The 26,032-nt window shown below is 42.7% G+C and overlaps 2 protein-coding genes across 27 annotated transcripts in view; both read right to left on the reverse strand.

Annotated features, from left to right (window-relative positions):
* LOC116393028 (la-related protein 6-like) lies at window positions 1-2,312 on the reverse strand. The gene is made up of 3 exons (XM_031864906.1): window positions 2,298-2,312; window positions 1,161-1,364; window positions 1-1,012 (listed from the first exon to the last, which is right to left on the reverse strand). The coding sequence occupies exons 1-3, from the start codon at window positions 2,310-2,312 to the stop codon at window positions 41-43; spliced, it is 1,191 nt and encodes a 396-aa protein (XP_031720766.1). The 3' UTR covers window positions 1-40.
* Window positions 2,313-4,290: 1,978 nt separating this feature from the next.
* ptprfb (protein tyrosine phosphatase receptor type Fb) overlaps window positions 4,291-26,032 on the reverse strand; it is a 151,660-nt gene continuing 129,918 nt past the window's right edge. For all 26 annotated transcript variants that reach the window (XM_031865068.1, XM_031865070.1, XM_031865067.1 and 23 more), the window contains 12 exons: window positions 25,520-25,617; window positions 21,066-21,189; window positions 20,543-20,718; window positions 16,069-16,188; window positions 14,817-14,971; window positions 13,737-14,022; window positions 12,467-12,645; window positions 8,847-8,973; window positions 7,998-8,123; window positions 6,851-7,005; window positions 6,181-6,316; window positions 4,291-5,053 (listed from right to left, as the gene is read on the reverse strand). In XM_031865068.1, coding sequence (XP_031720928.1) covers window positions 4,985-5,053; window positions 6,181-6,316; window positions 6,851-7,005; window positions 7,998-8,123; window positions 8,847-8,973; window positions 12,467-12,645; window positions 13,737-14,022; window positions 14,817-14,971; window positions 16,069-16,188; window positions 20,543-20,718; window positions 21,066-21,189; window positions 25,520-25,617 — 1,751 coding nt within the window. In that variant the 3' untranslated portion in view covers window positions 4,291-4,984. The remainder of the gene's footprint in view (window positions 5,054-6,180; window positions 6,317-6,850; window positions 7,006-7,997; window positions 8,124-8,846; window positions 8,974-12,466; window positions 12,646-13,736; window positions 14,023-14,816; window positions 14,972-16,068; window positions 16,189-20,542; window positions 20,719-21,065; window positions 21,190-25,519; window positions 25,618-26,032) is intronic.

Raw genomic sequence — 26,032 nt, forward strand, 5'->3', positions numbered from 1 at the left:
ATGTTTGCATCTTGTTGCTCCAGACATCTGCCTCTGTTATTCAGCACAGGTGGTGTATACTTCCAAGGGAGCGTTTGAGCACTTCATGGTGCGGCGGCTTCCCTCTGCTGTGAAAGCCCCTGGTGCCGTCAGGGCCGTAGGGCTGACGAAGCACTCTTTGCATCAAGTAAGACGCATTCCTGTGCCGAGCCACCTTGGGGTTTAATGCACTGGCTGCAGATTTGCGACTCAGCACCCAGGGGCTCTGAGAATTCTCATTATCACAATCTCCAGAGCACCAGCTCCTCTGACTGTACCTCTGATTCCAACCGGAGGAGAACTGGCTGTTATGGCTGGTGGAGATCTGCTCAAAGGTTCTTTGCATGGAATTATCCAAGGGCTTTTGGGGCTGACATGTGTCAGAAACTTTAACTGGCGCGGAGGGTTCCTCCTGGACTGGATCCTGTGAGGTTTCAGGTGGATTTTCCTGGGAAGGAGGGTCCTCAGGTTGGTCCTCGTTGTTTTCCTCTGATGGTTCGTCTTTGGTGACGTGGTGCATTGACTGGAATCCCAAAGGTACAACACACATGCCCTCACCGTTAGACTTTTTCTCCTCTGCTCTCAGGGCGTTGTAGGCCTTACGGACTTCGTCCAAATGATCAAACCTCACAACTGCACACAAATGTTGGCCGAGCTCTTTGTGACACTTGGCATAGCACTGCAGTTCATTGGGAAGCGTTTTACCAGGATACAGGATCCAGAGTGAAATAATACTGCCATAAGGGCTAAACTTCTGGAGCATACTCATGGAGAGGAAAGGTTGCTCCTGGTCTTGAGGCGCTGTGTGTTCTTCAGTTGTTGTCTTCATAGAAATGTTCCAGGCTAGGAGGTGCTTGCTGGTGAGGGAACACAGTAGCCATTGGGGAAGCGGCTCGATCCGCCTCACTATGGTGCATTCATCGTTCACCTCCAGAAGTTCTGAGGACTCTGCTGCTGCTCGAGTCGTGTGCCAGTCTGTGGTCAGGGCCTTTATCTGTGACAAACAGCAGCAACCTCAGCTTTGTTTGCATTTTACTGGGTTGTTTTTATTCAAACTGGGGGAATGTAAACACCACAGAAAGCACACAAAATCTTGCTATTGTTGGAATCAAAATGTAATTTTTTTCCTTTCTTATTTTTACCTTTTTTAAACAAGTGAGGAGCTTGAGACTGACGTAGTCACGCTTGTTCTTCTGCACATGCTTCAGCAGGAAGCCGTCCTCTGCCAGGTGGCTTTCAGACAGCAAATCCTCCAACTGCGCTTTAATCTTCAAGAAGAGCAACTCACCTTCACGGCCTTCTTCATCTTGGGCAGATTGTGCACCAACTCTACAAGAAACACACAACTCGGCGTCATAATGTACAATGCAATGCAATGTAGATTAGCCAACCATATGTTTTCTAATTTCCTTACCTAATCAGATTAGTCATGGTATCTCCAAAGGATAGTGATAACAGGTCACTGAGCTGTGCTGCTTCTTAGTAAAGTAAAGACGGGTGTTAAGGAGACGCAGCAGGCTTCATACAGTCAATACTACCAACTGTGGAAAAACTGCACCTGGACAAGAGTTCATATGACGACAACGATGTCAGTTGGTTCTGTGGGATCCAAAACAAAACTTTGTAAAATGCTACAAGCAAAATTCCACATTCCACAATACCACCTCTACCACTAATAGTGACTTGGACTCAAAATAAAGTTCAAAACATGTTAAAAAAAATAGGAAACACTGTCTCAAACTATTAACTAACATAAATATATGAACTGCTAAAATAAAGGTGCACTCAGAACAACAGAAAGAACAGCAGTGCATCAGTACAACACAAAAAAACATAATTTCTGCAACATGAGCACAGAGCACAATTAAATCAAAAGAAAATTATGATGTTGCTGGTTTCCCAAATACACAATATATACAGAAGCACTAAAGTATAAACATCTTGAGTAATTATCCCTAAATCCAGCTCTATATTCTGTCTGTGTGCTTTTGTCATCCTCTCCAGCATGTTACTGCAACAACAAATCCATCTGTTTGTTTCCATGTTTTAAACAACATCTTCGGCATATGTTACAATCACTACACTTAGGATAAATATACAAACCCAAACCGTTGCAGACTTTTCCACAGAAAGAGTAATTCCAACTTGTCTTTCCCGTTATCGTTTGACAGGCAGTTATTTAAGAGGCTGAGAGGGCTGCTGATGAAAAGCAGACTGGACATATATATATACAAACAAATACACACTATACTAAACACTATTTAAAAAAAATACTTCACCCTCAAAATGGCCATTTGTATTTCAATTACTCACCCAGTGTCACCTTGTGTTAAAGCGTATGAAGAATCAAAAAATGGAGAAAGATTCTTGATGAATTGAAGTAAAAACTCTCACATACTGTAAATCCAGCATAATCCAAATCCCATTTATCCAGTTGTATGCTCATTATTTCCCAAACGCATGAATCTTCGCTTAAACTGTACAATTTAAAACACATCTGCCTGTGCAAGTGCGAGACTAGTGTGAGAATTCAGGGTAACATAGGGAGAGTAACTGAAATACAAATGATCATTTTGGGGGTAAAGTGTAAATTTCGTGGATTCCCCGCAGTTATATGGCTCCGCTAACCAGTCAAGTTGCAGCGTACATCTATATTTGTCCAAAATGTCATCACTTAATTATTTTATCCTATTAGACATTTGTGTGAAATTGTCATAATTAGCATATGAATTATTGACTTGCGGCCGTGAATGTGTTTTGTGAGGTCACAGTGATCTTTGACCATGAAATTATAATCAGTTCATCCTTGAGCGTAAGTGGATGTTTGTGCCACATGTAATAACATTTGCTCGAGGGATTCATTCACGAGAATGGGACGGATGTACGGACACATCACACAGGATACAGTGGTCATGCATCAGGAACACTTTTTGGGCAGAATAAAAGTCAACGTCCCTGGAAACGAAGGCAGAAGCAGAGAGCTTCCTGGTTTCCCTCAGGGCGAAAGGCAAACGATGAAGGCTTTATCGTTGAAGAATTTAACCGTTAACATTTTGTTAACACGACAGGATCAAGAAGTGCATCACAAACCAAGATTTGTACAAAAACCCAATTATTTAACTTTATTAACATCAATGTTTTTTTTTTCATTTTCATCAACAGTTTCTTTTTAAATTCCAGTTCTTTGTCAACAAATAGAAAACAGACTGTGTGTACAACAGATCGAACCCCTACAGCACTAAGCATTCACAAGGTAAAAATGAACATTTTAGTTTTTATCGCCAGCGTTTTCAAGTCCCCCCTCCCTCCCACCACCGGCCTCCACCGCCACCACCACAATGTTTAGGCCTCTTGCGATTAGATGCTCTCCTCCTGCGGCTCAGTGTGGGAGCAGATGTGTGCTTGAGTTGTGCGATTGGGTGAAGAGTAGTCCATTTTAATGGGTGGGGTGGGGGGGGGGGGGGTTGTGCTGTTTTTCCTCATTCAGACGGACAACCAGCTGTCGAAGATTACTATGGTAGTACAGTAGATACAACGGTGTTTCCATTAATACACACTCTAGGACAGCAGGATCTCTGCAGTGCCTCTAGGTAGATCAGCGGAATTAATCCTTTTTAACAATATACCTTTGAAGCTGTTTATATATCTATGTGTAATTATACATATATATAATCAATATTTATAGTTCTATTTCTGTATAAAATAATATCAGGTTTCAGTCCAAAGGGCCGAGTCTCTTTCCCTCTGGTAGGAATGGTCGATTCTGTACAGGTGCCAGCATTGTTGGCTCTACTCCACAGCCCACATGAACCACTTCCACTTCTTTCGGTCTGTGTGGCTCAACTCCAGCAGGCTGACCAGACTAATGGGCAGCGAGGAGATGGGAGGGACTTGAAGAGCAACTTTATTCGGAAATCAGGAGAGATTATTTTCTGCCAACTAACCCTTCGGGTACAAAAGTCTGTTTTCCTCAGGTAAGTTCTCCGCTGTGGAGCATGAAGGCCTCAATGCCATAGGCTTCTGATGAAAAACAAAACAAAACACGTAGAAATCATGTGCTTTCCATTTCTGTACACCTCTGATTTAGTCTCTTGTTAGCTAATTCACTTCTTGTTTTATAAGTAGCTACCATGTCTACAGGCCAAACTTTCGCAAGTGTGTGCTCTGAAATCAATTTTCTCAAAGTTGATTGTTTTTTTTGTTTTTTTTATCCATAACGGCAAGTGAAAAGGCAATTTTTTTTTTTTTGAGTTATTGAACTGAGTAAGACCAAACACAATATTTATGACACATACAATGAATAAAACAATAATGTCAGGTGACAAAAGAAATCTGACAGCAGCTCAGAGAACAGTGGTCCTCCTGTATTAGTATCTAGGAACATGTTAAAAATACATGTCCCTTGTGCTAAAGTACCCTAAAATAAGAATAAAAACAAAAAAAGTACCGATTATGAAAGTAATGCATGCCCCAGGCTGGGCAGTTTAAGACAGAACAAAATGTCTGATGTTAAAATGATTATTAAAACAACAAATATACTAAACAATAACATTTGACATAATGAATCATAATATTGACAATAAATTTAACAAAAAAACAGAGAGAGAGTGCTCTCTTAGTGCTACCAGTAGCCTTTGACAATCAGGGAGGTTTGGCTTCGACAGAGCAGAGAGGCGAACTGCCAATCTGCGCTGTCGTATCTGTACAAGTGTTGTCATATTTGTCATTGTCATTGTAATGTTTCTGTTATTATTTTTAAAGCAAAATCTCATGTCGTTGGATAAGTCGGCGTGGATCTCTGTGATTGGTTGAACCCCGTCTGCAAGCGCGTCCCTTTCTCCTCCCCTCTGGTAGCTGCGAGGGGGTCGGGTTTTTTTGGGGGTTCAAGTGAGTGGATGGTGGCTGAGATGGGACACTTGGCACACTCCTGAGAGGTTTGACCAGGCAGGCTGCTCGGTGGGAGTGGTTATGTTGCATAGTGGTCAAAGCTCCCCAGGTACTCCAATGCTGCCCTGTAGCACAACTGGTACTGGTCCTGGAGAAGAAAAGGAGGAGGAGGAGGAGGAGGAGGAGGAGGAGGACGACTCTCCGTAAAAAAGTCTCTAATGTATGCATGTCTGTAATATCACCTGTAATTTTACTACTCTGGTCTGCTCTGTACACACAGCATCTATTGCATGTCTGTCTGTCTGTCTGTCCCTCCTCGGCTCAACTTTACAGGTGTGTAGTTGAGATCAGATTGAAGTTAGAAGACGGCTGTGGAGGAAGTGGGGAAGCTACTTTTAAGCCCCTGGCCAGATTTGCCGTTGCGGATAATGTGATCACATGGCAAGATAGTCTCTACTTTAACCCTTTTGAAGTGTTTTCTTTTGGGGGGGTGGTTCCTCATCTCTCTAAGAAGAGAGTATGTTGGTGATGTATGCTGTGCAGATTGTAAAGCCCCTTGAGGCAAATTTGTAATTTTTGATATTGGGCTTTATAAATATAATCGACTTTATTTGACTCAATTATGGCTACATTTAGGCTAGCTAACCAATATGCTGTGTGCATTTTCATATTGAGCTTCAAGGTTTTCAGGTGACATGGCACAACACAACAAAAAGCTGGCCATGTTCTTTTGCCACTATAATCTCAGCAGCGAAGAGACTAATTGAATCTCACTGATGAATTTTGCATGCAAAATAAATAATGTAATAATGTGTGGTGAGCTTAACCAAAATTATGTAATTTTAAGTTTATTGACTCAGAAGTAATAAAGTGACTCTTCTCTTTCACTATAGCTGAAGTGTATGATAAGTAACTGAGTCACGGTAGCCTATATTTGAGGGAATCAAACTTCTTCTTTATTATTATGAAATGTTTATGAACTCATTTAAATTCCCACCATGACTGTCCCCTTTAATATGCTTTTTAAGATGCTTGCCTGTTTGTGACGGAACATATTTATCAATTCTTAATTTGAGGAACATTTGCCACTGGCCCTCTGCGATAGCACCAGATGACTTTGCTCCAGGATTTTTGAAGCAGCTCTAAAACCACTATTCAAAGAAAGCACACTTACTAGATAACATCAAGTTCACAGAGGTAAAGATATTCAATACTGACTTTGGAATACCTTCCTGTCACTGTGAGATACTGAGTATGAACAATGTCTGCTCTTACCTCGGTCTGCACCATGGCAGGCCGCTGGGTGCGAAGTGTCTTCACTGTCTGGAAGAGGTCGACCACTCCTTCGTACCTCATCCTCTCCAGCACGATGCTGAGGGTGATGAAGACTCCGGTCCTGCCAACCCCGGCACTGAAGGGCACACGCACACAGGAGTCTTTAGAACACTTCCTGCCTGAGGCTCCTAAACTCTTTATGACTTTAATGTTCTAAATGGTAACTCATTTTAGGTTTTTCTGAATAAGAAAGCCCAAAAAAAATTATAAAAACTTTTAGGAGAGCCTGATCTGTAAGCATGTAAACCTGAATTATAATTCACTGTATGTGTGCAGTACGTCTTATATCATAGCATTCCTGGCTCAAACAGCTTCTGGACATGAATATAAGTATTTTGTCAATAACGACTAAATACTAAAACACCTCTCAGTATAACATAATCCAGTTCATCAGCCTCTTAAATGACTATAGAGTTAAATAAATGCCTCTTTAAAGAGTAAAAAAATAGTTTTTCAGGATTAAAGTGCAGTCAATATCTCGTGCATGTTGAACAAAGGTTATATCATTTAAGAACTCTGCTGCTACATCGTTATTCAAGCCTGTATAGAGCTCTGCCTACAGATTTATCCTAATGTTATGATTCTAAAATTAATTCATGATCTTATTCACCTGCAGTGTACAGTGATTGGTCCATCCTGTCCAAACTGTTCCTTGGTTTTGTGCACTTGTCCAATGAAATCAATGAAGCCTTCTCCCGTTTTTGGCACTCCTTGCTCGGGCCAGTCAGTGAACTGGAATTGGCGGATTGTTCTGGACTGGCCGTCCTGAGGGGCAGCAAAATAAGTACATTTACAAGACATACAAAAAATGGAGGAGATTGTGTGCATAATTCAGCTGAACTTTCTTCAATGCTTTTATTTATCACTATGAGCAAATAACACTCTTCTGTACTTTGCAGTTTCTGCTTCACACATCTCTCTCTGCAGCCTTCGCTCTAATATGCACTCAGCAACAACAAAAGAAAAAACCCACAGTCGATGCCTTCGACTACCGTAACCCTGTGAGTTTTCACTGCAGTCATAAAATCATCTAATTTACACTTGGGATGCAATATGAATAAAGCTGGAGAGAAACCAGCAGGACTTTGGCACTCCAGGACCAGGACTGACAGACACTTACTGCGAGCTATATTTGACAGCGCTGTGATGTCAGCATGTGTGAATTAAATGTTTTTCGTGCATATGAGGAATGTGTTTCTGAATCTATCTCTCTTTCTATGCACATACTGTATATATAGCTGTATATGTGGAAGAAGGAGTGGTTGTGGGATTAGAGTGCAGTGCATTGCTGTGGGCCTTCTCATGACAGTGAAGTATATTTATAGCCCATTGAAAGTACTGCATCACAGGGAGTTGCAGTACTGGCCCTTGGGGATTGAAGGCTATGCTTTTCATGTATTTTCACAGTGATCTTGGAACACACACACACACACACGCGCAATCCATAGAGCAAGTACACTGTTGCTAAATCTGGGTAAACATGTTTGATGGTGCATTCACTTGATGTCAGCCTGTCAGGAGAAATAACACAGGATACGTTCTGATCATCTCTACCTTGAAATCACAGCCAGTATAATTCTTAACACTTAGCGAGACTGTCAGCATTTGTATGAAAACCTAAAATTAGGAGGGATTTGAGTTGAAAATGCCAATCAATCCTCACCCACACACATGGACACATACATGAACACACACACACACACACACACACACACACACACACACACACACAGACACACAAGGGCAAAGCAACATACCCTGGCATCTGTGACTTTGAACTCTCTGAGGATGTACTGGGGCATGTTGTACTCAGCCATTGGATCCACCACAAAGTACTGATACCTGGCTGAACGCTCTGCTGGCCAGTACTGATGGCACTTCTCCTGCAAAAGTCAAGGGGAGGCAACATTTGAAGTACTTGTATTCGAAGAATCTTTTTCCAAACACATTCATGGAAATAATACAGTCTTACATAATGACTTCCACATGTACAATTACAGGGTACTATTATTAGTAGGTTCTTCTGTAAGTTATTAGTCATTTTGAGTGATGAGAAGGTCTCTGCTTACAAAAGGAGAGATTAATCTGTGGTTTTGAAATATTGTCTGATTAATTTACGGTGGCAAAATATTTACATAATTTGTTTGTGTTCTTAACTACAGCGATGATGTGCATGAGGGCTTCTGTTCATAAACTATAATTATGGACGAGAGGGTGATAAAAGCTATGAAGCAGTTAGGTGCTGTCGGAATCACATGCATAATCACAAAAAACAGCTCAGTCAAAGATATTATGGATTTAAGATGAAGGCACTGATTTCTTTCCTTCGTTTGAAGTTTTGAGTGATAAACTTGCTCGTTTTTTTTTGCTGAAAATGAGGTGAGATTATTGATACCTCTCTCTTATATCTGTCCCTTAAACATGAAGCTGGTGCCAGCAGCTGATTAGCTGAGCTTACCATAAAGACTAAAAACCATAGACTGTATATAGGAAGTGGACGTAGTCACAGTGACGTCACCCAGTGGTTTGTGGGCTACAGTTTTGGAGCCGCTAGTTCGACCTTAGAAGTGCCGCACACGTTCATGTAGTACGTGTTTGTGTCTTACCCGTCCCATCTCTCGTAGCTTGGTGAGCATGACGACGATGGTGGAGTTGTGCTCCCACAGCATCCTCCAGAAGTCCTCGGTGGTCTCTGCCAGGGGGCCCTGTGTTGCCAGGTAGGCCTTCTGCTGTCTGACGACACAACAGCACATAGAGGAGGCAAAGATTAAAAACAACACATAATAATTAAGAATTTGATGGTGCTTTTACAGCTGGTATTATAAAGCGCATCTCAAAGCAATAACAAGAAATGGATTTTGTGGTGATAAAGTGTGCTGTTTTTGTAGAGACGGCTAAACCAACCCACAAATTTAATAACAGACAAGATAAAAGACATGCAACAAAACTGGTGTCACATAAAGTGCTCTAATACGTTCAGACAGCATTTCTTTTAAACACAATTCAAAGGCTGGCTTTTGTTCTATGAAAGCCACCATTTAGTGGACATTTATATACCAGTTGTAGGAAAGGGAATCAAAACCCATAAGGCCACGCTGCTGAAAAGCATTTAGCTGCAAATTGAATGTCCTGTTGTCCTGTTGTTTGTGAACGTGTTCTCTAACCTAATGCCAACAAGACAAATTCCTACACATTTAATGAACATAGCAAATAATCCCTGGCAACTATCATCATCATCGAGCTATTTAAGCCTGTATAGATCCTCTACATCTTCCCCCTTTCCTCTGTATAGCACCACAGAATGAGAGAGAGAGAGCGAGAGAGAGAGAGAGAGAGAGACAAAGAGACAGACAGAGAGAGAGACAGACAGAGACAGACAGACAGACAGACAGACAGACAGACAGACAGACAGACAGACAGACAGAGAGAGAGAGAGAGAGAGAGAGAGAGAAAGAGAGAGAGAGAGAGAGAGAGCGCTATGCTCACAAAACTAGAGATGAGCTCATCCACTGAGCCAAAGCAGTGCTGGTGTCCTACGTGACTTTGGTTCAGCTGAGCAGTTTTTCTGTCAAACAGCAGGTGGCAGCAGCGCACTGATCAACAAAGTGAGACAGAGCTCCAACACAAAACCCTCGACGTGCACACACGCACACACACTCTCACTTGCAGCACATGTTAGTTTGCATTCAGGTGTACGTATATATGCGTGCAGTAGTTTCGCATGTATATTCAGACACGCAACTACACACACTCAGTCACGCACCGAGCCACGGCTGAACAACTAATGAAGGTGCTGCAGGCAAGGCACTAATGTGGAACCGGGAGATTAGAATATGCTCAGGGCTTCGCCCGCACAAATAAAGAAACAACAGATTGGCTGAGAGAAGAGGAGATGGCATACGAGGAGGGAGAGGCAACAGAGTGAGGAATCAAATTAAAAAGATGAAAACGGGGGAAAGAGAAATGCAAAATAAAGAGAGGAGATGTACAAAGTAGAGGGAGAGGATGTTGAGAGGGAAATGCAGAGAAGAGATGAAAAGAGTGAGCACTGCTCTCTCAAGCTGGTCATCAGAGTGCAACGTGAAACTGACTGCTGGGGAGGAGAGGAGAGGAGAGAAAAGGAGAAGAGAGGAGAGCAGAGCAGAGCAGAGCAGAAGTGAGGAGAGGGGAGGAGGAGAGGATAGGAGAGGAGGAGAGGAGAGAGGAAAAGAAAGTAAATAAGGAAAGGGCAGAGAAGGAAAGCAAAGCTAAGCAGGGGATGAATGCTAAATTTCAAATTGATAGGGTGGACCCCTCTAACCTCCCCATAATACAGCCCCGAGCCAAAACAAAAACAATTCTAACCATACCACACAAAACTGACTTCTCTGCACACAGTGTCCTGATGAGCGCGCTGCCAAACAGCACAAAGCAGTCTCTGCATCATCCCACATGACTGCAGCGCTTGAGGACATAGCGTTTCATTTCAACCTCATTACAATGCTAAAACTCCAGCCTGCATCGGAGCATATCCAGGGCTCATAGCTGGAATCAATGGTTCGCCTCTCATTAGCTTAGCATATTATTGGCTTTTCTTGAAGACGCTGGGGTGAAGGGCACTGGAGGCCCCTGTTTAGTTTTTATTTATGGCCAGGATTTAAAAGGGGCTTAATCACACAGTGCCGTCGGTGCACACAACAGGTCCCCACCCGGATATGTCTGTGTCTGCCATGATGTTTGGATGGAAAATTAAGAGGGCGTGTGGAGACAGAGTGCGAAAAAGAGGTGCGAAGGAGACAGGTCGAGGAGGATAGAGATAGAAAGGGGTACAAATAAAAAAAGGAAAGGGGAAAAAAAGAGAGAAAAGTAGAGAACACGGATAAGAAAAAAGAAAAGGGAGGGAGGGGTTTGGAAACACACTTCATTACACTACTCTCCTGCTGCAATTATGCTATTTACACAGCAACAACAGAGGGTCTGCCTCTGCGGAGCACCGTCTCATTAACAACAGAACTGGAGGAAGAGGAGGGGGTTGGGGGAGTGTTGTCTCCTTCATGGCCCGGTACGAAGCACAACCCCATATTGACTAAATGGCATTTCATGCTTGCTAAATCCATCCCCTCGCTGTACACTTGAACCACAGAAGAGTTAGCTCTCTCTGTCTCTTCTGTGGCACTTATATAGATATAAAACAGAGAGCTGCCTTTTCATCTTCCTCCCTCCAGGAAGCAATTTGGACTCACAGAGCAGACAAGAACATGCAGTAGCTTCAATGTGAAAGTGGTAGTGGCTCAGCGGACGAGAGCCACATTGACAGAGCCGCGAGTCATTCTTGCAACTGGATACTACCCACTGCGGGCTCGTCTTCAGTCCCCTCCCATGCATTTTCATCTAGTCCACTGTGAAACTCCGCTGTGTTTTAGGACAGTGATGCAATTTTTGTTGTGCTGGCTCTGTACTCCGGGACATTGGATTTGAAATGACACAATGTGTGTAAGGTGACAGCGTAGACTCTCAGGTTCAATTTAAGGATGTTTAGATCCACATCAGAGGAACCATATGGGATTATAGCCCTATCCCAGAGAAGTTATTGTAAAATTAACATCGACCTTAATATTTGTTTGCAAGTCCTGCTCACATAATGTCTGCATGGTTGTTTATGATTTCCCCCCCCCCCCCCGAATGTTAAGGCAGGCCTGTACGGCACCCATCTTCTCTTGTTGCCTTCAGTCTGGTTCAACCTGCTCGGATGGATCGACAGGTGATTATTTCACTGTGAGGCCATAAAAAAGATTGTTGGTTGCTTTGAATACATGTAACGGATCACTGTTGCACTGGGCCTCATACACCATCCTGCTGCATTTAACACTAAATGTGTTTGAATCTGTCACTTAAATTTACTTCCGTTTTAGTTGCGTTTGCTAAAAACTACAGTACCCAGCTTTATGAACTATGTATTTGTGAACGGTGTTTTGAGATTTGCATCTCCAGTATGAACAAATAGACTTGGAAATAAGAGCCAAAGGCAGTGTGGCATTGTATTGAAGTTTGAAAGTATTGAGAGAGAGAGAGAGAGAGAGAGAGAGAGGACTAATGCATTGCTGGCTTTGATCTTTTCATGGCGTTTGTTAATTAGATAAATATAGAACAATGCAGTCTTGTCCTTTAAAGGTCAAAGTCAGCACTTTAAGCCGACTCATTGTCATTGTATTCATGTCAAATGTTGATGTTGAAGTCCTTTGCATACCTGTAGCCGTCAATGCAGCTGGCGTTGATGTAGTCGGAGCCCTCGACGCCACGGATGGGCTGCAGGCAGACGCGGGTGGACTCAAAAGGCATGATGTTGACCAGGCGGTTCTTGAACTTGTTGCAGGGTAAGTTGGCGCTGATGAAGCGTGATGTGTGGGCTTTGGAGTTGGCCAGTCTCTGTTTAATAACAGGTTGGAAGATATCAGACAGGGAGAGAGATGGAGAGGAATAAAAGTGTGACCTGTGACCTGCAGTAAACAAACAAGGAAGTCTGAAAAGCCTCCCTGTCAAGTCTCTATTTAGACTTAGACTTCAAGTTTCCTGTCAAGATAAAAGATAAATACTGCTGGCAGGTATAACTAAGTGCAGCAGACTTGTCTCCCATCGAGTTCCAGAGCTTGGAGGACTGTGGGCGTGACAAGCTCAGTGCTGGCAATAGACAGAGCACAGATGGACAGCACAGGAGTGTGTATGGACAGTCATGGTACTCTCGGAGAATTTGTGTGTGCATGTTGTGGCCAGACTGTGCGGGTATGGAGGCTGTGGCCCCCACATACGCCGCAATCATTCTCTCACTCTTTCATTCTCCGTTGTTGGCAGGAGCGTAGATGCTATTATCACTTCAAACAGAATGGATCATGGTCATAAGAGGGCTAATGGCAGAGCCGCGCTGGGAGGAAAGTGTGTAATAACATCACAGTCGATGGCTATTGACAGAAGGTGCGCGTGTGACTGCGAGTCACCTTGAACACCAGCTGTGTGTGTTTGGGCGAGGGTCAGTCACTTTAGTAATCCTCCATGTGTAGGTGTATTGTTGTGTTTGTGCGTTAACGTGAGTTTGTTCTGGTCCATTTGTCCCTGAAACATGTGTGTTCATATGCACTGATGCTACTGTAGCTGTTGAGATGTCCCAGCATGTCACAGAGAAACATTCCTGTGCATTGGCTTATTTGGTGAATTCATTAATTCAAACCTCTATGTGATCACAGTGGTAAAACCCTGAAGGTCAGAACTCTATTAGATCAGAGTGGATTGAGCATTTCTCTAATTTCTGTTAATAATTAACGAAAACTCTCTTCCTTTACAGTGTTACAATGCCATCCCTGCAAACTATCCAGTGCCCTATAAATCAGATAAAGCTGTTCTGAAATGTCTTTTCTTACGTTAAATGCTTCATTACATCCTGCAGGAGTAGATTTTTCACACTAAAAAAGTCATCAAATAGTGCCTTAAGTAATACTTGTCTGAGGTGTGTGCTAATCAATCACCTTGAACTCCAACTCCATGGCAGTAACCGTCTCACCGGGCGGGGGCTGGGTGAGTTTCTGGATGTGGGCGTACAGGTTGCGTGCCGGAACCTCAGTGTTGCCGCATGTGGCGGCCTCCAGCAGTGCTTCGTGGATAAAGATGTACTGGTCCTCGGTCTGGACCATGTAGTTCCTCTGGGCACGCATGCACGTCACGTGGCCGTAGATGTCTACAGACTTCTCGTGCTTCATGCGCTCCAGCATGGCATCGATCACGATGAAGCAGCCGGTCCTGCCCACACCCGCACTGATGGAGTGAGGACGGATGAAAAACTTTATTTCACAAACAGATAACTGTCTCACGTCTGTTTACGCTGTACAACAAGATCCACTGATAGTACAAACACATGGGTACACATCTATAGACATAACTAGCACTAAAGCTCAGGGTTATCAGTGTTGAGCTGGAAATCCAAAGCACTTATAAACCACTAAGTCACAGCAATACTGAGTTAATATATCATCCTAGAGTATTTAACATGCAAGATGTAAATCAGCACTTTATTATAAAGTATCAGTTTTCAAGTACCCTTACTAAATGTTTGTGTTTCAAAATGCTACTTCACATTATATGAGCTAATATGCAAAACAAATGTTCATCTCAATGTGGTTAGAAAAGGTATGGAGATCAAAATATTGAGATGAGTCAAGATGCATTGAGAATGTGTAATGTAAGGTTTTCCAGTCCTCTTATGTTCTCTCTCGACATTTTGATTCCCAGATTAGTTGATTTACACCATTTAGCACAAGAGCGTAACGTTTGTGATTGTAGAGGCATCCTGAGAGACTTTTCGACTGCATGCAACATCTGGAACACAGAATTATTGATTCCTGGGGAAGGATTTCAACATCTCTGTTGCATGTTGTGTCCTTTGCGGCGTATTGGCACTTATCTTTGATTAAAGAACACAACCCTGTCTAAGCCAATTCTTTTCATCCATGAAGAAAACAAGCCATGCAAAATAAATAAATGCGATGGTGACAATTAGCAGTTAATTTACCGGAGGCACACATAGTGCACTTGTTCCAGTCTACACCCACCTGCAGTGGACCACCATGGGCCCAGCATCTGGAGGATTGCAGGCCTTTACCCTCCGAAGGAAGGCCAGGATGGGGGTGGGGTACTCTGGCACCCCGTGGTCTGGCCAGGCCATGAACTGGAACTGTCTCACCTCTCTCTTCTCACTGGAGCCATTCTGCAGGAGAGTCAGAGGAGTCAGTAACATAGAAAGGCGTATGTTTGCAAAGACATCCTGACTTATATGTTATTGGCTGCTTTTTAAAGATAAACTTGTCATGCTTGGGGAAAACTTTTACAAGTTAAGTTCACACTGTTTTGATGAAAAGGGAGGAAATTCTACAGTTGAAATTTGAAGGCATACGTGATTTAATCAGAAATGTAGCAATGTAGCAAATTTTAAGCAAAGGTCTCTGGATAATAACTTTGTTAACAGCAGTAGGTAAGGTTTATAATTTACACTAATTCAGCAGTTTCTCAGAAAAGGTTTCTTGGAATTGTCACAAAAAAACTGCTGAAGCGGGAGACTTGCAATAACGTTAGAAATTATAAGTAAGTAATGGAAAAAAGACAGGGAAGAGGAGACGTAAAGGACACATCAGTCCCGTCATCATAGCACTGAAAAGTATGAATCAAAGGGAAAACTGAAATATTTTATTGCCTTTTAAAGAACAAGAGACCAACTTTCGAAAGTTAAAAAGCAATTACAGCAGTGCAAAAAAAGATTCCAGTTCTAATAGCCTTGATCTGTCTTCAGAAAAAAACGAATGAATACATTTTAAAATGTGACCTCAGTAATACTAAACTAAAACTCCTGATCAATTTAGGCATCAGTAAAGAACATAGATAAGGGGCAGTTTGTGTAATATGGCCTTATGAAGATGTGAATGTTCTACGGTTGCATAAGGAAGACGAACCAACTGTCTCATACAAACTGCAAAGATGTGTGCCGAAACCCAAATCAGAGACAAATCGTAACGCGCCATGAATAACATTTTGTACACCATTGTAGAACATTTTCAAATCTAAGTTTCCTTGCACCAAAAGAAAAACAGCAGTTGTTTCTATAATAGAACCCTAACTTCAGAGTTTTTTCAGAAGGTACTTGATATGATGTTTAAAAGACAGATTGTCTTCTCGGAAAACACATAAAGATATTCATAAGCTCAGACTCGTTCAATCACCTCATTACTTAAAGTAACAATCCGATATACGCCATCAGCCGTCTTCCTGTATGGTGTACGGTTGAGTGCAAATGACGAGGCAGTACTGTACCTTGTAGAGAGCGAAAGTACGGACGCTGTAAGTGGCCAACTCCACGGTGTCCAGCATGGTGACCTGGATCATTCCATAGGTCTCTGTGCCTCGCACCGGCCAGTACTGGTCACACTTCACCTGGCAGAGCAAGAGAGAGGGGGCACACTGTCAGCACTGAACTGCTGCTAACATCCACCACGAGGCTTGTGAGAGGCTTGTAGGATCACACTGATTAACACGGAGGGAACATTAGAGAGGTCAGATCAAAGGCTTTGTCCACTGTCTAATTAAAAATTGAATACTCAGAGTCAGCTCCTGTATCTGCTAAAAAGTCAAGTGAATTGAGCATGTGCATGTGCATCCATGTGTGTCAGCATTTGAAGCGGGCTTCAAAAGGGCATTAAAAAGCCCACTTTGTCTTTCACCGGCCTGTGATCATTTTCAATTAGCTAATTGCCGGATGGTTTGAAACCCTTTGTCATGTGTGCTTTAGGCGCATTTGTGATGATTGGGCACTGCATTGTGGAGGGACACGTTTCTAAAAGACAGCAGGTCCGTCCAACTGGATACGATGCATATGTGCACAAAACCAACTTCACTGTGAATGAGGCTTAAGATCCTTTAAACACTGGCACCGAGTGGCTTTGCTTCAGTCTGTGTATCTATGAAAATGACAAACACATTTAGCTTTACTCCCTCTCTTCAGCTAGGATCCATTGGCATTAAACTGAAAGAAAAAAGACTTAAAATTGTTGACCTCTACTTAACGCAACTTTTACATGAACTCTTCCTTGTGAGATTGCTGACTGGCTGTCACGGGAGATTGGCTCTGGTTTCAAAACAGCAATAATAAGGCTTCTGTTCAGTAAACGTAGGGAAAATATGTCCTTAACTACTTCTGAGTTATTTTAAAGTATCTGGAGGCGATGAGTCACATCATTATCAAAACACTCTGCCCACTGATTGGTCTTGCTTCTAGCTTCCGGGCTCAGCCGATTCTCTGTGTAAGTTTTCAAGACTAAAACCTTGTTTGGAAAAACAGTCCATAACAATGTGGTCCACCTACTACGCGTCTTAAGTGATAAGCTGAACCCATTTTCAATCAGTCACAGGCGTTCCGGACAATAGCATGAGCTAAAAAAACACGAAACATTTTAGAAGTGTGTGGGTAAAACTTGTCATTTCACATAATCACTACACGTCTGCTCAACTCCCTTTTTACATATAAAAACTGAGCGAACTGTCAGAATTGCAGGGACAATGACTTGCTGCTATTGATTTGGATAACATTAGAGGAAGAGATGTGGTGCTGCTAAGCTAATCATATTGATACCGCGGTACCGAGCTGACATTTGGAAGCGCATTGGCTGTCTCAGCGAGCTGGTAGAAATCGACAAACAAAATGCGTTCAAATTCACCCCCTCACATTTCACCTCCCCTGGTGACATCTTCCATTCAGAGGCAGAGATAGACCTTGCAGGAGAAACTCAATTGAGTGATGGGGAACCGCTTGCAGTACAGACATATGGATTAGCAGTCACCGCCGTAATGAATATCTCTGTGCTGTTCGAGGTTGGGTGGCATATTCTCCCTCGCAAACACACACACACACACACACACACACACACAGACCGCAGGTTTCGCTATCATCTGCTTCTGCTTTGAACCTCGCTTCTCATATGTCGTCGCCTGCCCTTTTACAGAGGATACAGACCTGTTATCTAGACACACACACACACACACACACACACACCGAGTAATACTTCTGGTCTCACTTCAAATCCTGACCTTTTAGGGTTTTATTAACTGGTAATGATAGTAGTGCTAGCGGAGGCTAAAATTGTTCTGCTGCCGCATCTCATCATATATGTCAAGCTCCAGTTCTGTTTGGCGTAAGACGTCAGTCTGGCTGGGTGATGGAGGTTACTCACTCATCTTGTCCTTGTACGTATGTGAGAGAGACATAGTCAAATAGAGGATGTGTATTTATGTAAAATGTATAACAGACCTCCCCGAAAATGTGTCTAATCTGGAGTACAGTCGTCTTTCAGTTCCGTCTTATTAAATGTCTATTCATTATCAACTTGCTACAGTTTGTCTGACGCACTCTGCTGTCTCATTTGGTTTTTCAGGACGGATCCACATATTAAATAAATGTTATTTTCAGCACTGATGCAGAAACAAATGTAATCAATTCAATTTACAGTTAGATGTCTCATATTGTATTGTAAGAAATAATAGTAAATTGTGACAGACAGTATCACAGAGAGATTTCTAATTCTAATTTAACTTAAAATGTCATTAACAAAAATAATCAGAGGTTGTAATTGTGATTCATACTCACCAGTGTTCAAAGAGTAATTACACAGAAACATTTTTACGAGCCGTGAACACAATAATATATACTGTATATGGTAATAGTATAAATGTCAGCAATGCTGATAACAACTCTACATGCTCTTTGCAGCGGGTAATTAAACACCCTCTTCTGGTTTGGAAATTCCAGCTCCGAACCGTTTGATGATGTTGTACTGAAGATTTAAAGGCATCCTGACAAAACACGTTTCCACCTATACTGGTGAAAGGGCGGTTTGGTTCTCTACATCTCTTTCCATAGTGTTGGCAAGCCAATTGGCTCTCAGATGTGTGAAGTCGGGACAGGCTGAGGGGCTGTTTCATTTCTCTCTAAGTTCCTTTTGTTGTGGTGCGCTGATTTTGTCCTTGTGCATGTATGTGCGACTGTGAGCCTAAGATCAAAGCAGGACGAGCATGTTCATCCATCACAGAGCTCTGAAATTGCCACTCAGATGCACTAAACGTATGGAAAGGCATTTGTGAGGATGTGTACAGTATATCCTCTCTGAGATTGCCTGAAAGTGAAATAAAAAGCACCTTATCAAGCATATCCGCAGACCATATCAGCAGATATTCTCCAAGGTACAAATAAATGAGCTCTTTCTAAAAAGACACAGTGTGCCCACAATTTGCCTAAATGATTGATTGCATCGATAGCTCAAAATTAAAACAGATGACGGTACGTTTTGAAGGATGCTAAGTAATTTAAGTCTACTTGACAAAAAGCTAGCTACAGACTCACTATAGATACTGAATAGTGAACAGAGCATCCTGTAATGATTTTCCACCCACCCCTCAAAAAAATCAATGTCGTAGATTTTGGAAATTAACTCTTTCATTTACAATCCCTGTTACTTCCAGTTCTTAATCTGGGGACTGTCTTTCATTAGGGCACCGAGTGCAGACACTAATAAAAGAATTACACACTGGCAGGGCTCCATACTGATTTAACTCCTCCATGGAATTCATGAGCATGATTTTGTGATGGTAATTAAATAAACCCATTCCCAATTTTGAATCTCAAGTTGCCCATGTGCTCCTTTTATTTTGCTTTTATTAGCTTGAATATTTTTAGGGCCGCACAGGTGTTTTTGGGTGACAATCCTCTTAACTCCAACTACAGCATTTTCATTATCGTGCCGAGACTTTCAAGAGCCAAATTCAGAAAGTGCAAACACGAACGAGGCCCTCGATGTTTATGAATCCGTGGCGTGGTGTTGCAAAAATAAATATGTAGCAATCAAGTATTGAACTCTGAGCGGTTTCAAAATAACAAATGAAAAAAAGCATTTGCATGATTATGAAACTCTAAACATAACGACACTGTATATGTCATGGCAACTCCACCATGAGTGGCAAGGAAACAGTAAGGAAAAGTTAAACGGCGAGAAGCTGTTTACTTCACAAACAGATTTAGACGGAATTGATGGAAAACTTTTTAGAGATTGCCGGAGAGAAGCAGCACGAAGCGATACGGTCCAAAAACAACCAACATATCCTTTGAAGCGCTTGTGACTTTGATCAGGCTGACAAATCTTGCTTTAAAGTGAGACCGGGTGTCTATATGCCTTCAGGCTTTGTTGGGTGTAACGTTACGTCCCCAGAGTTGAGCTACATAAATATATTCTTATATATATATATATATATATATATGTCAGAAAACTCCATTTCTGGCCACAGTTCAATTTTCAAACACTGACTGTCTGATCCGTCTGATACTGTCGACTGCTAATGGCCCCAGTCATCTGTTTTCCTCCAAGTATAACAACCCCATTCATAGAGGCCACCTGTTGGTAGATTTGTCAACTAAGCAGTGGTAAAGGGTGGGGTAGCACATCAAATCAATTCATCATCTGCTGCATGCAAATGCATTTGGAGTAAAATGTATTTCTGGCTTCTATATTATAGTTTATGGCAAATATATTATGAGGTGGTCATTATTTATGACTTATTATTCATAATTAAATCATTTATAGTGATTGAGTTCATACGTCATTTATTATCAAAAATGATTGAATGAATGTGATTAAATCTTTAAGTATGCACATGTCAGTAAATGGATACATCATAACAAATGTTATGGAATAAAGTCAGTAATTGTCAGCGTTGTATAGTAAATGACACCCTCTCTCCTTACCCGTGACTTTTCCTCCAGTCGGGTCATCATGACGATGGTGTTTGATCTTTGCTCCCAAACCATCCTCCAGAAGTCGCTCAGTGTCTCTGGCAGTGGCCCCTGTGTGGCAATGTAGGCATTCTGCTTCCTATAGCCGTCAATGTAGTTGGAATTGATGTAGTCACTTCCTGGAACGGCTTTAACGACAAGAAGTAAGAACGTCACTGACACATTTCACAGTGTGGTTTATTTATTTTTTATCTGATACGCTTGCTCGGAAACAGAGATGAGATTAAAATCAGAATCATTTTCATCAAAACACATAAGTCACTTAAGATGCATGGTATTTTCCAATCTCTATATTATGACTGACATTCTGCACTGAAGCAAAAAGGGTACATGTGTTTAGTGGTTAAACGGGGGATTCCCAAAGCAGCAGCTGCAGGCATCCAAAATATCCTTGGTACTTCTGAAGGAGGTCTCGATCGATGGCAGCCTCTGTCAATGGCTGTCTGAGGGGTTGAGTGGATACACGAGCTCTTACCGTCAACAGAGGTGAGCACCACTCTGGAGTGGTCATAGGCAATGACGTTTGCATAGCGATTCTTTGGCTTGTTGACCTCCATGTTGGAGTTCTCCCAGGTAAACTGCTGGCCTGGATCAACGGACTGTGAGAGAGGGCAGGAAAGACAAGAAACAGAAGACAGGGGGGGGGGGAGAAAGTGGACAGATACACAAGGAGAAAGAAAGGAAAGAAAATAGAAGCACAAAATGAGGCTCTTGAGTGTTAAAGGGATAAAATGGAGCAAGACAGGAGGGTAAGGGAATAGGGCACAATTACCGTACTGTCTGCTGTCATCCATTCAACCGCAGTACACCGTGGACAACAAAGCCTTTAAATGGAACATATACCAACATCGTGTCCCTTCAAAGCCATAGTGGAGCGCTACAGGTGAGTGGTTTTATACTGTGAAGGAGATTGTGCAGACTCAAGCTATCAGTTGACAAAATACCATGTTGTTGGCTCCACTGCATCTGCTGGTGCTGCATTAATGGGTTGACAACTTAAATGCTAATGAAGCAGAAATATAAAGGCAGCTGTTTTGGTGATTTAAATCAGCAACAACAACAAAAAGCATGAATTGAGCCAACAGAGCAAACATATTCCTCCTATTTCTAAACCCAACATGATGAAAATGCTTCTTTTAGCTGGGGAATGAGTAAAAGTCATGCTGAAGCTTGCTGGCAACCATAACCACAAACACTCATCCTCTCCCTTTAGGATGGTCCTATTGAATTACCTAATTCTGAGAAGTCACATGCATGACTGCTTACGGTAACCATGATTCTTCCCAGGCTCCCTCTTTCTGTCTTTTCTCATCTTCTATTTCTGCTGCCCTTCCCTATCTTGTATTTTTGTTTCACCCTCTCCCTTTCATCCTCTCTCTGTTTCTAACCCTTCCCTTCTTACGCCATTTGTCTCTCGGGCTAAGACGACAACAGACTGCATACATATTGATCTGGGAAGATATGTGACGGCCTCCCATCCCTTGGCTCGATAATGTCACAGAGTCTCTTGTTATTCCGAATCGATCCCCACGAACCATGACCACTAATTCCCCAGACCTTTCGCCTCGCAAATCCAGCAGGAGTCGACACCTTCTTACACTTACTTAACATGGCTGTAGCTCTAATTTAATTATTATGGGTTATCTAGTGTCAAAACATGACATCTCAAACCTAATAATAATAATTATTATTGGATAATGGATAAAATAAAGGGCACAAGATGAGGCCTGGAGAGTGAGGAGATTAGGATCCTGGGACATTAAGTGATGAGCAAGAGTTGTCCTGGTGTATAGAGTCCTAGGCTACACGTGTGGTTTGCCTTATTATAACAATAAAGATACATGCCAGTTCATTTGAAAATCTGGTACAGCAAATTGCTCTCCTACGGCAACAGTAAGGTTCTAGCGCTCACTTTGTTTTCTTATGGAGTAAAGTGGCACCTACATCGGTAAAAATATGGCATAAAGGTTATATACAACCTATCTTAAACTCAAAGTTTTTTTTCCCAGAGAAAGCCATTCATGTGTTGTTTGCTTCTGAAAAAGATTTGAAAAATGTGGAGTGCTCATATGCAAGACATCTTCCACAACAGCTCCAAATTGCTCAGTACTAAGGCCCTGTCTACACTACCCCGTATTTGCTACGTTTACACTGAGCGGCCACACTACGCCGGAGTTTTGGAGCACCCTAAACGGAGGAATCTGAAAACTCCACCGAGGTTGGAGGTATTTGAGAACTCCGGGGTTGCGTTTGCGTGTGGACGGTCGGATACGGATGTGCTTAGAAAAAATTACGCCCACACCCGTGTTCGCTACTGGATTGGTTCTTGGCAACCATTACGTCTCCGTCCCTGATTCGTCACACTCACTATCACGTGACCCGTACCCGGAAGAAAACAAACTGGGCTACCAGCGATTCATTTCAACATGGATAACTAATTGCAAGCGTTGCTGCTAGCACAACAGCTAGCAGCAGCTAGCAGCTGTTGTGCAGTAAAAGTCTGCATTTCTGTGGAGGAAGCAGCTGTTATTGGAGTGATTACCTAGCGGCGTGACCGGCATCAGCCCTATGGAGCAGCTCGTTGTTTTTAGATTCTAATGAGAAGACACGCTGCACTAACGTTTTACTTCTTCCGTTTGGTAGCCTTGAGAGACCTTAGTCTGTAAGTATGTCTTTATGAAGCATGAAAAGATGTACGTAGATATATTCTATTCGCAGCGCTGTAACTACGTCTGAAAAATAAAACTTTCCACGAAGTGTGTCTGTTTGAGTTTATGGAGGGAGATTTTAGAGGAAGATCTTAAGTATCAAATATGCAAGCAATCCACTTCCTGTTTACACCGTCACACGCATGCCCAGTGTACGTTAATGGTCATGTGCTGTCCGCCTTCGAAGGCTGCCGTGTGGACGCAGATCAACTCAAGAATGATGCTGAAACTCCCTTGTGGACGGAGATCGTTTCTATTTGACAAATCTGCATCGAAGGAGAAACGGAGTAGTGTGGACAGGGCCTGAGTCATGTGGGTATAGGCCTATTGCTGCTGATGAGCTCAGCGCTGCCAATTTCTCTGTCCATGCACACCATTACGAAGAGAAAGATTTAAATTGCAGTCAAAACATGTCATATCCATTTGAGAGCTCAGTGAACTCAGCAGGCACACAAGACTGATGACAACTAGCAAACAAGTTCGGTGGAGATGGTAGAAAGAGGTGAGAAGCTAACGCCCAAAGTATTCCCGCTGACACACTGGAAATGCTTTCAAATGAACATAATGATGCCATGACGACTGCAGCGTAAAAATGCTTCCTGCGATAAGAAAAGACTGTCAGGGGGAGCTGCAGCATGCCTGATTGTCAAATTCTGCTCATTACCCAGTGTGCTCATTGCTTAGTGTCATGTGGACTGGCATTGGTGGTAAAGGAAGTGTCAGGCCGCCGAAAACATCAGGGAGGGAAAGTGGTGAAGCTTCTGCAAATTGTGTGCCTTGGGGTAAGGCGCAACGGGAGCAGTCGGCGAATGCGACTGACAAAGCGCCATGAGCTCTGCCACCGCGCCTTGGCTGGCACAGAGATGGTCGGCCATCTGCCGGGCCATGGAGGGGGTCTTCCCTGGCTTGTAATGACTGGTGCGGAGAGGAATTGGGGCCGGGCTGGTTGCCTGCAGTCATACAACCCACTTCCCTGGCTTGATTCGTTTACACTAACTCAACAGGCCGGGAGGGTGATGCGCTGGAGAGGCACTGAGCAACATAGGAAAGCACTTCATTTAGTGCAGATTTCTACTAAGGCCTCATTATCTCCCCAGTTAGCGGCTCATTTCATGGTAAATAAGATATATTTTTTTGTATGTATTTGTATCATATTATGTATGTGTTTTGTCGTGCATTACAATGGCTCCTGCTTACAGATTTCATACAGTTTCCACAAAAACCTGGCACTATAACACTCGTGAGGGTAGGATGTATTACATGTTGTTGTATTAGAATGCATCAGTTTCAGCTGTGAGTACTAAAATTGAGAAAAACTCATGTATGAAATGTGATTAAATTCAAGGATTCAACTTACTTATGCAGGACAAAACACACAAACATTGGGTGTTGATGTAAGCATCATATGGTTCTAAATGCTTTTGTTTCTCATGCAGCCAACGCCACTGGGTGAGTGGAATCATAGGTATATCAAATAGATGTTATTTCTCAGTAAACACTGGACAGGGCAGATAACAGTGTGGTTAAACAGGTTTGGCCTTGTGGTGATGCTCGGGGAAAAGCCATGAGTTCACCAAAATCAGTTTAGTTGGGGATGTGAAATTGCAACAAACATACAGACAGAGGAGATCACGTAACTTTTTAGGTAAAGTTAAAAAAAAGAAAGTAACCAAATGGATCCATCAATGTGGGGAATAGAGCTGATTAGTGAAGAAAAGATCGAACAATCAGAACAAATGAACAAAAGACGGCTCTTGTTTTTCTGTATTCGAGGATGCCTTCTCTCTTCATCTGGCCTTGCTTCATCCCCAAACCCACTATGTGCCACTTTAAATGCAAATTCGCTCCCTTTTTTCTGAGGAAGAACACTGGCAAGAGATAATCCCTCACCAAGTTGCATTGGGGAGACCGCCTGCAAAATAACATTCTTCGGGGAAAACATCAAGATGCACACAGATTGCTTAAGCAACTCTACACCTGCTAGTTTTGTGACAAAGCATCTCGCAGCATTCAATGTAAGTGTTGGTTTCCTGGTGGGATTGGTAATAGAGTTGTAAAAATGACTGAAGAATGTCTGCGAAAGAAGTCGTCCATAATCCTTTTAGAATACATGCATAAGAAGCATAAACACAAAACTTCCTCCCAGATACGATAACAAAGAAGCACATTTACAAGTTTGACAGGGAGGGAAACACTGACACAGCATAAGTGCATGGCTTACCTCATACTCCTGGGAAAAGCGGAGGCCGTCGTTGGCCTTCAATCGCTCTATGTGGTCAGCCAGCTCAATGACTGGAATGGGTGGGTGCTCCCTCATTCCTGGTAGAGGAAGAGGAGGAAGAGGTAGAAGGGGGGAAAAAGAAAGAAAAGAGTGAGATCTTGCTGTTCCTACATCAAACATGCACATGGACTTAGACAAACACTGGTTGGACCACAGGGTGAGTGAGGCTGCCAGTGGGACCATGAGGTGGCTGTGTAACGGTGAGTAGAGTGCACTTTGTTCAACAATGCATGACGAGAGGAGAAAGAGTAGAGAGAGAGAGCACAAGTTAGAACAGGCTGGTGACATTTGGTGATATCGTCATGCTAAGTGAGGAGGACAGAGGTGGGGCTGGCACGGTGATGCACATGAGTGACTGGGTGAGCATGCTCCTGGAGGGAAGCAGGAGGCAGACATCACTCTGACTCCACAACGCTCATTTGGTGGCAGAGGTGGGATCAGAGCAAGAACCCA

The sequence above is a fragment of the Anarrhichthys ocellatus genome, unplaced genomic scaffold (assembly GCF_004355925.1).
Source record: "Anarrhichthys ocellatus isolate YVR2014 unplaced genomic scaffold, GSC_Weel_1.0 scaffold32, whole genome shotgun sequence".
NCBI lineage: Eukaryota > Metazoa > Chordata > Actinopteri > Perciformes > Anarhichadidae > Anarrhichthys > Anarrhichthys ocellatus.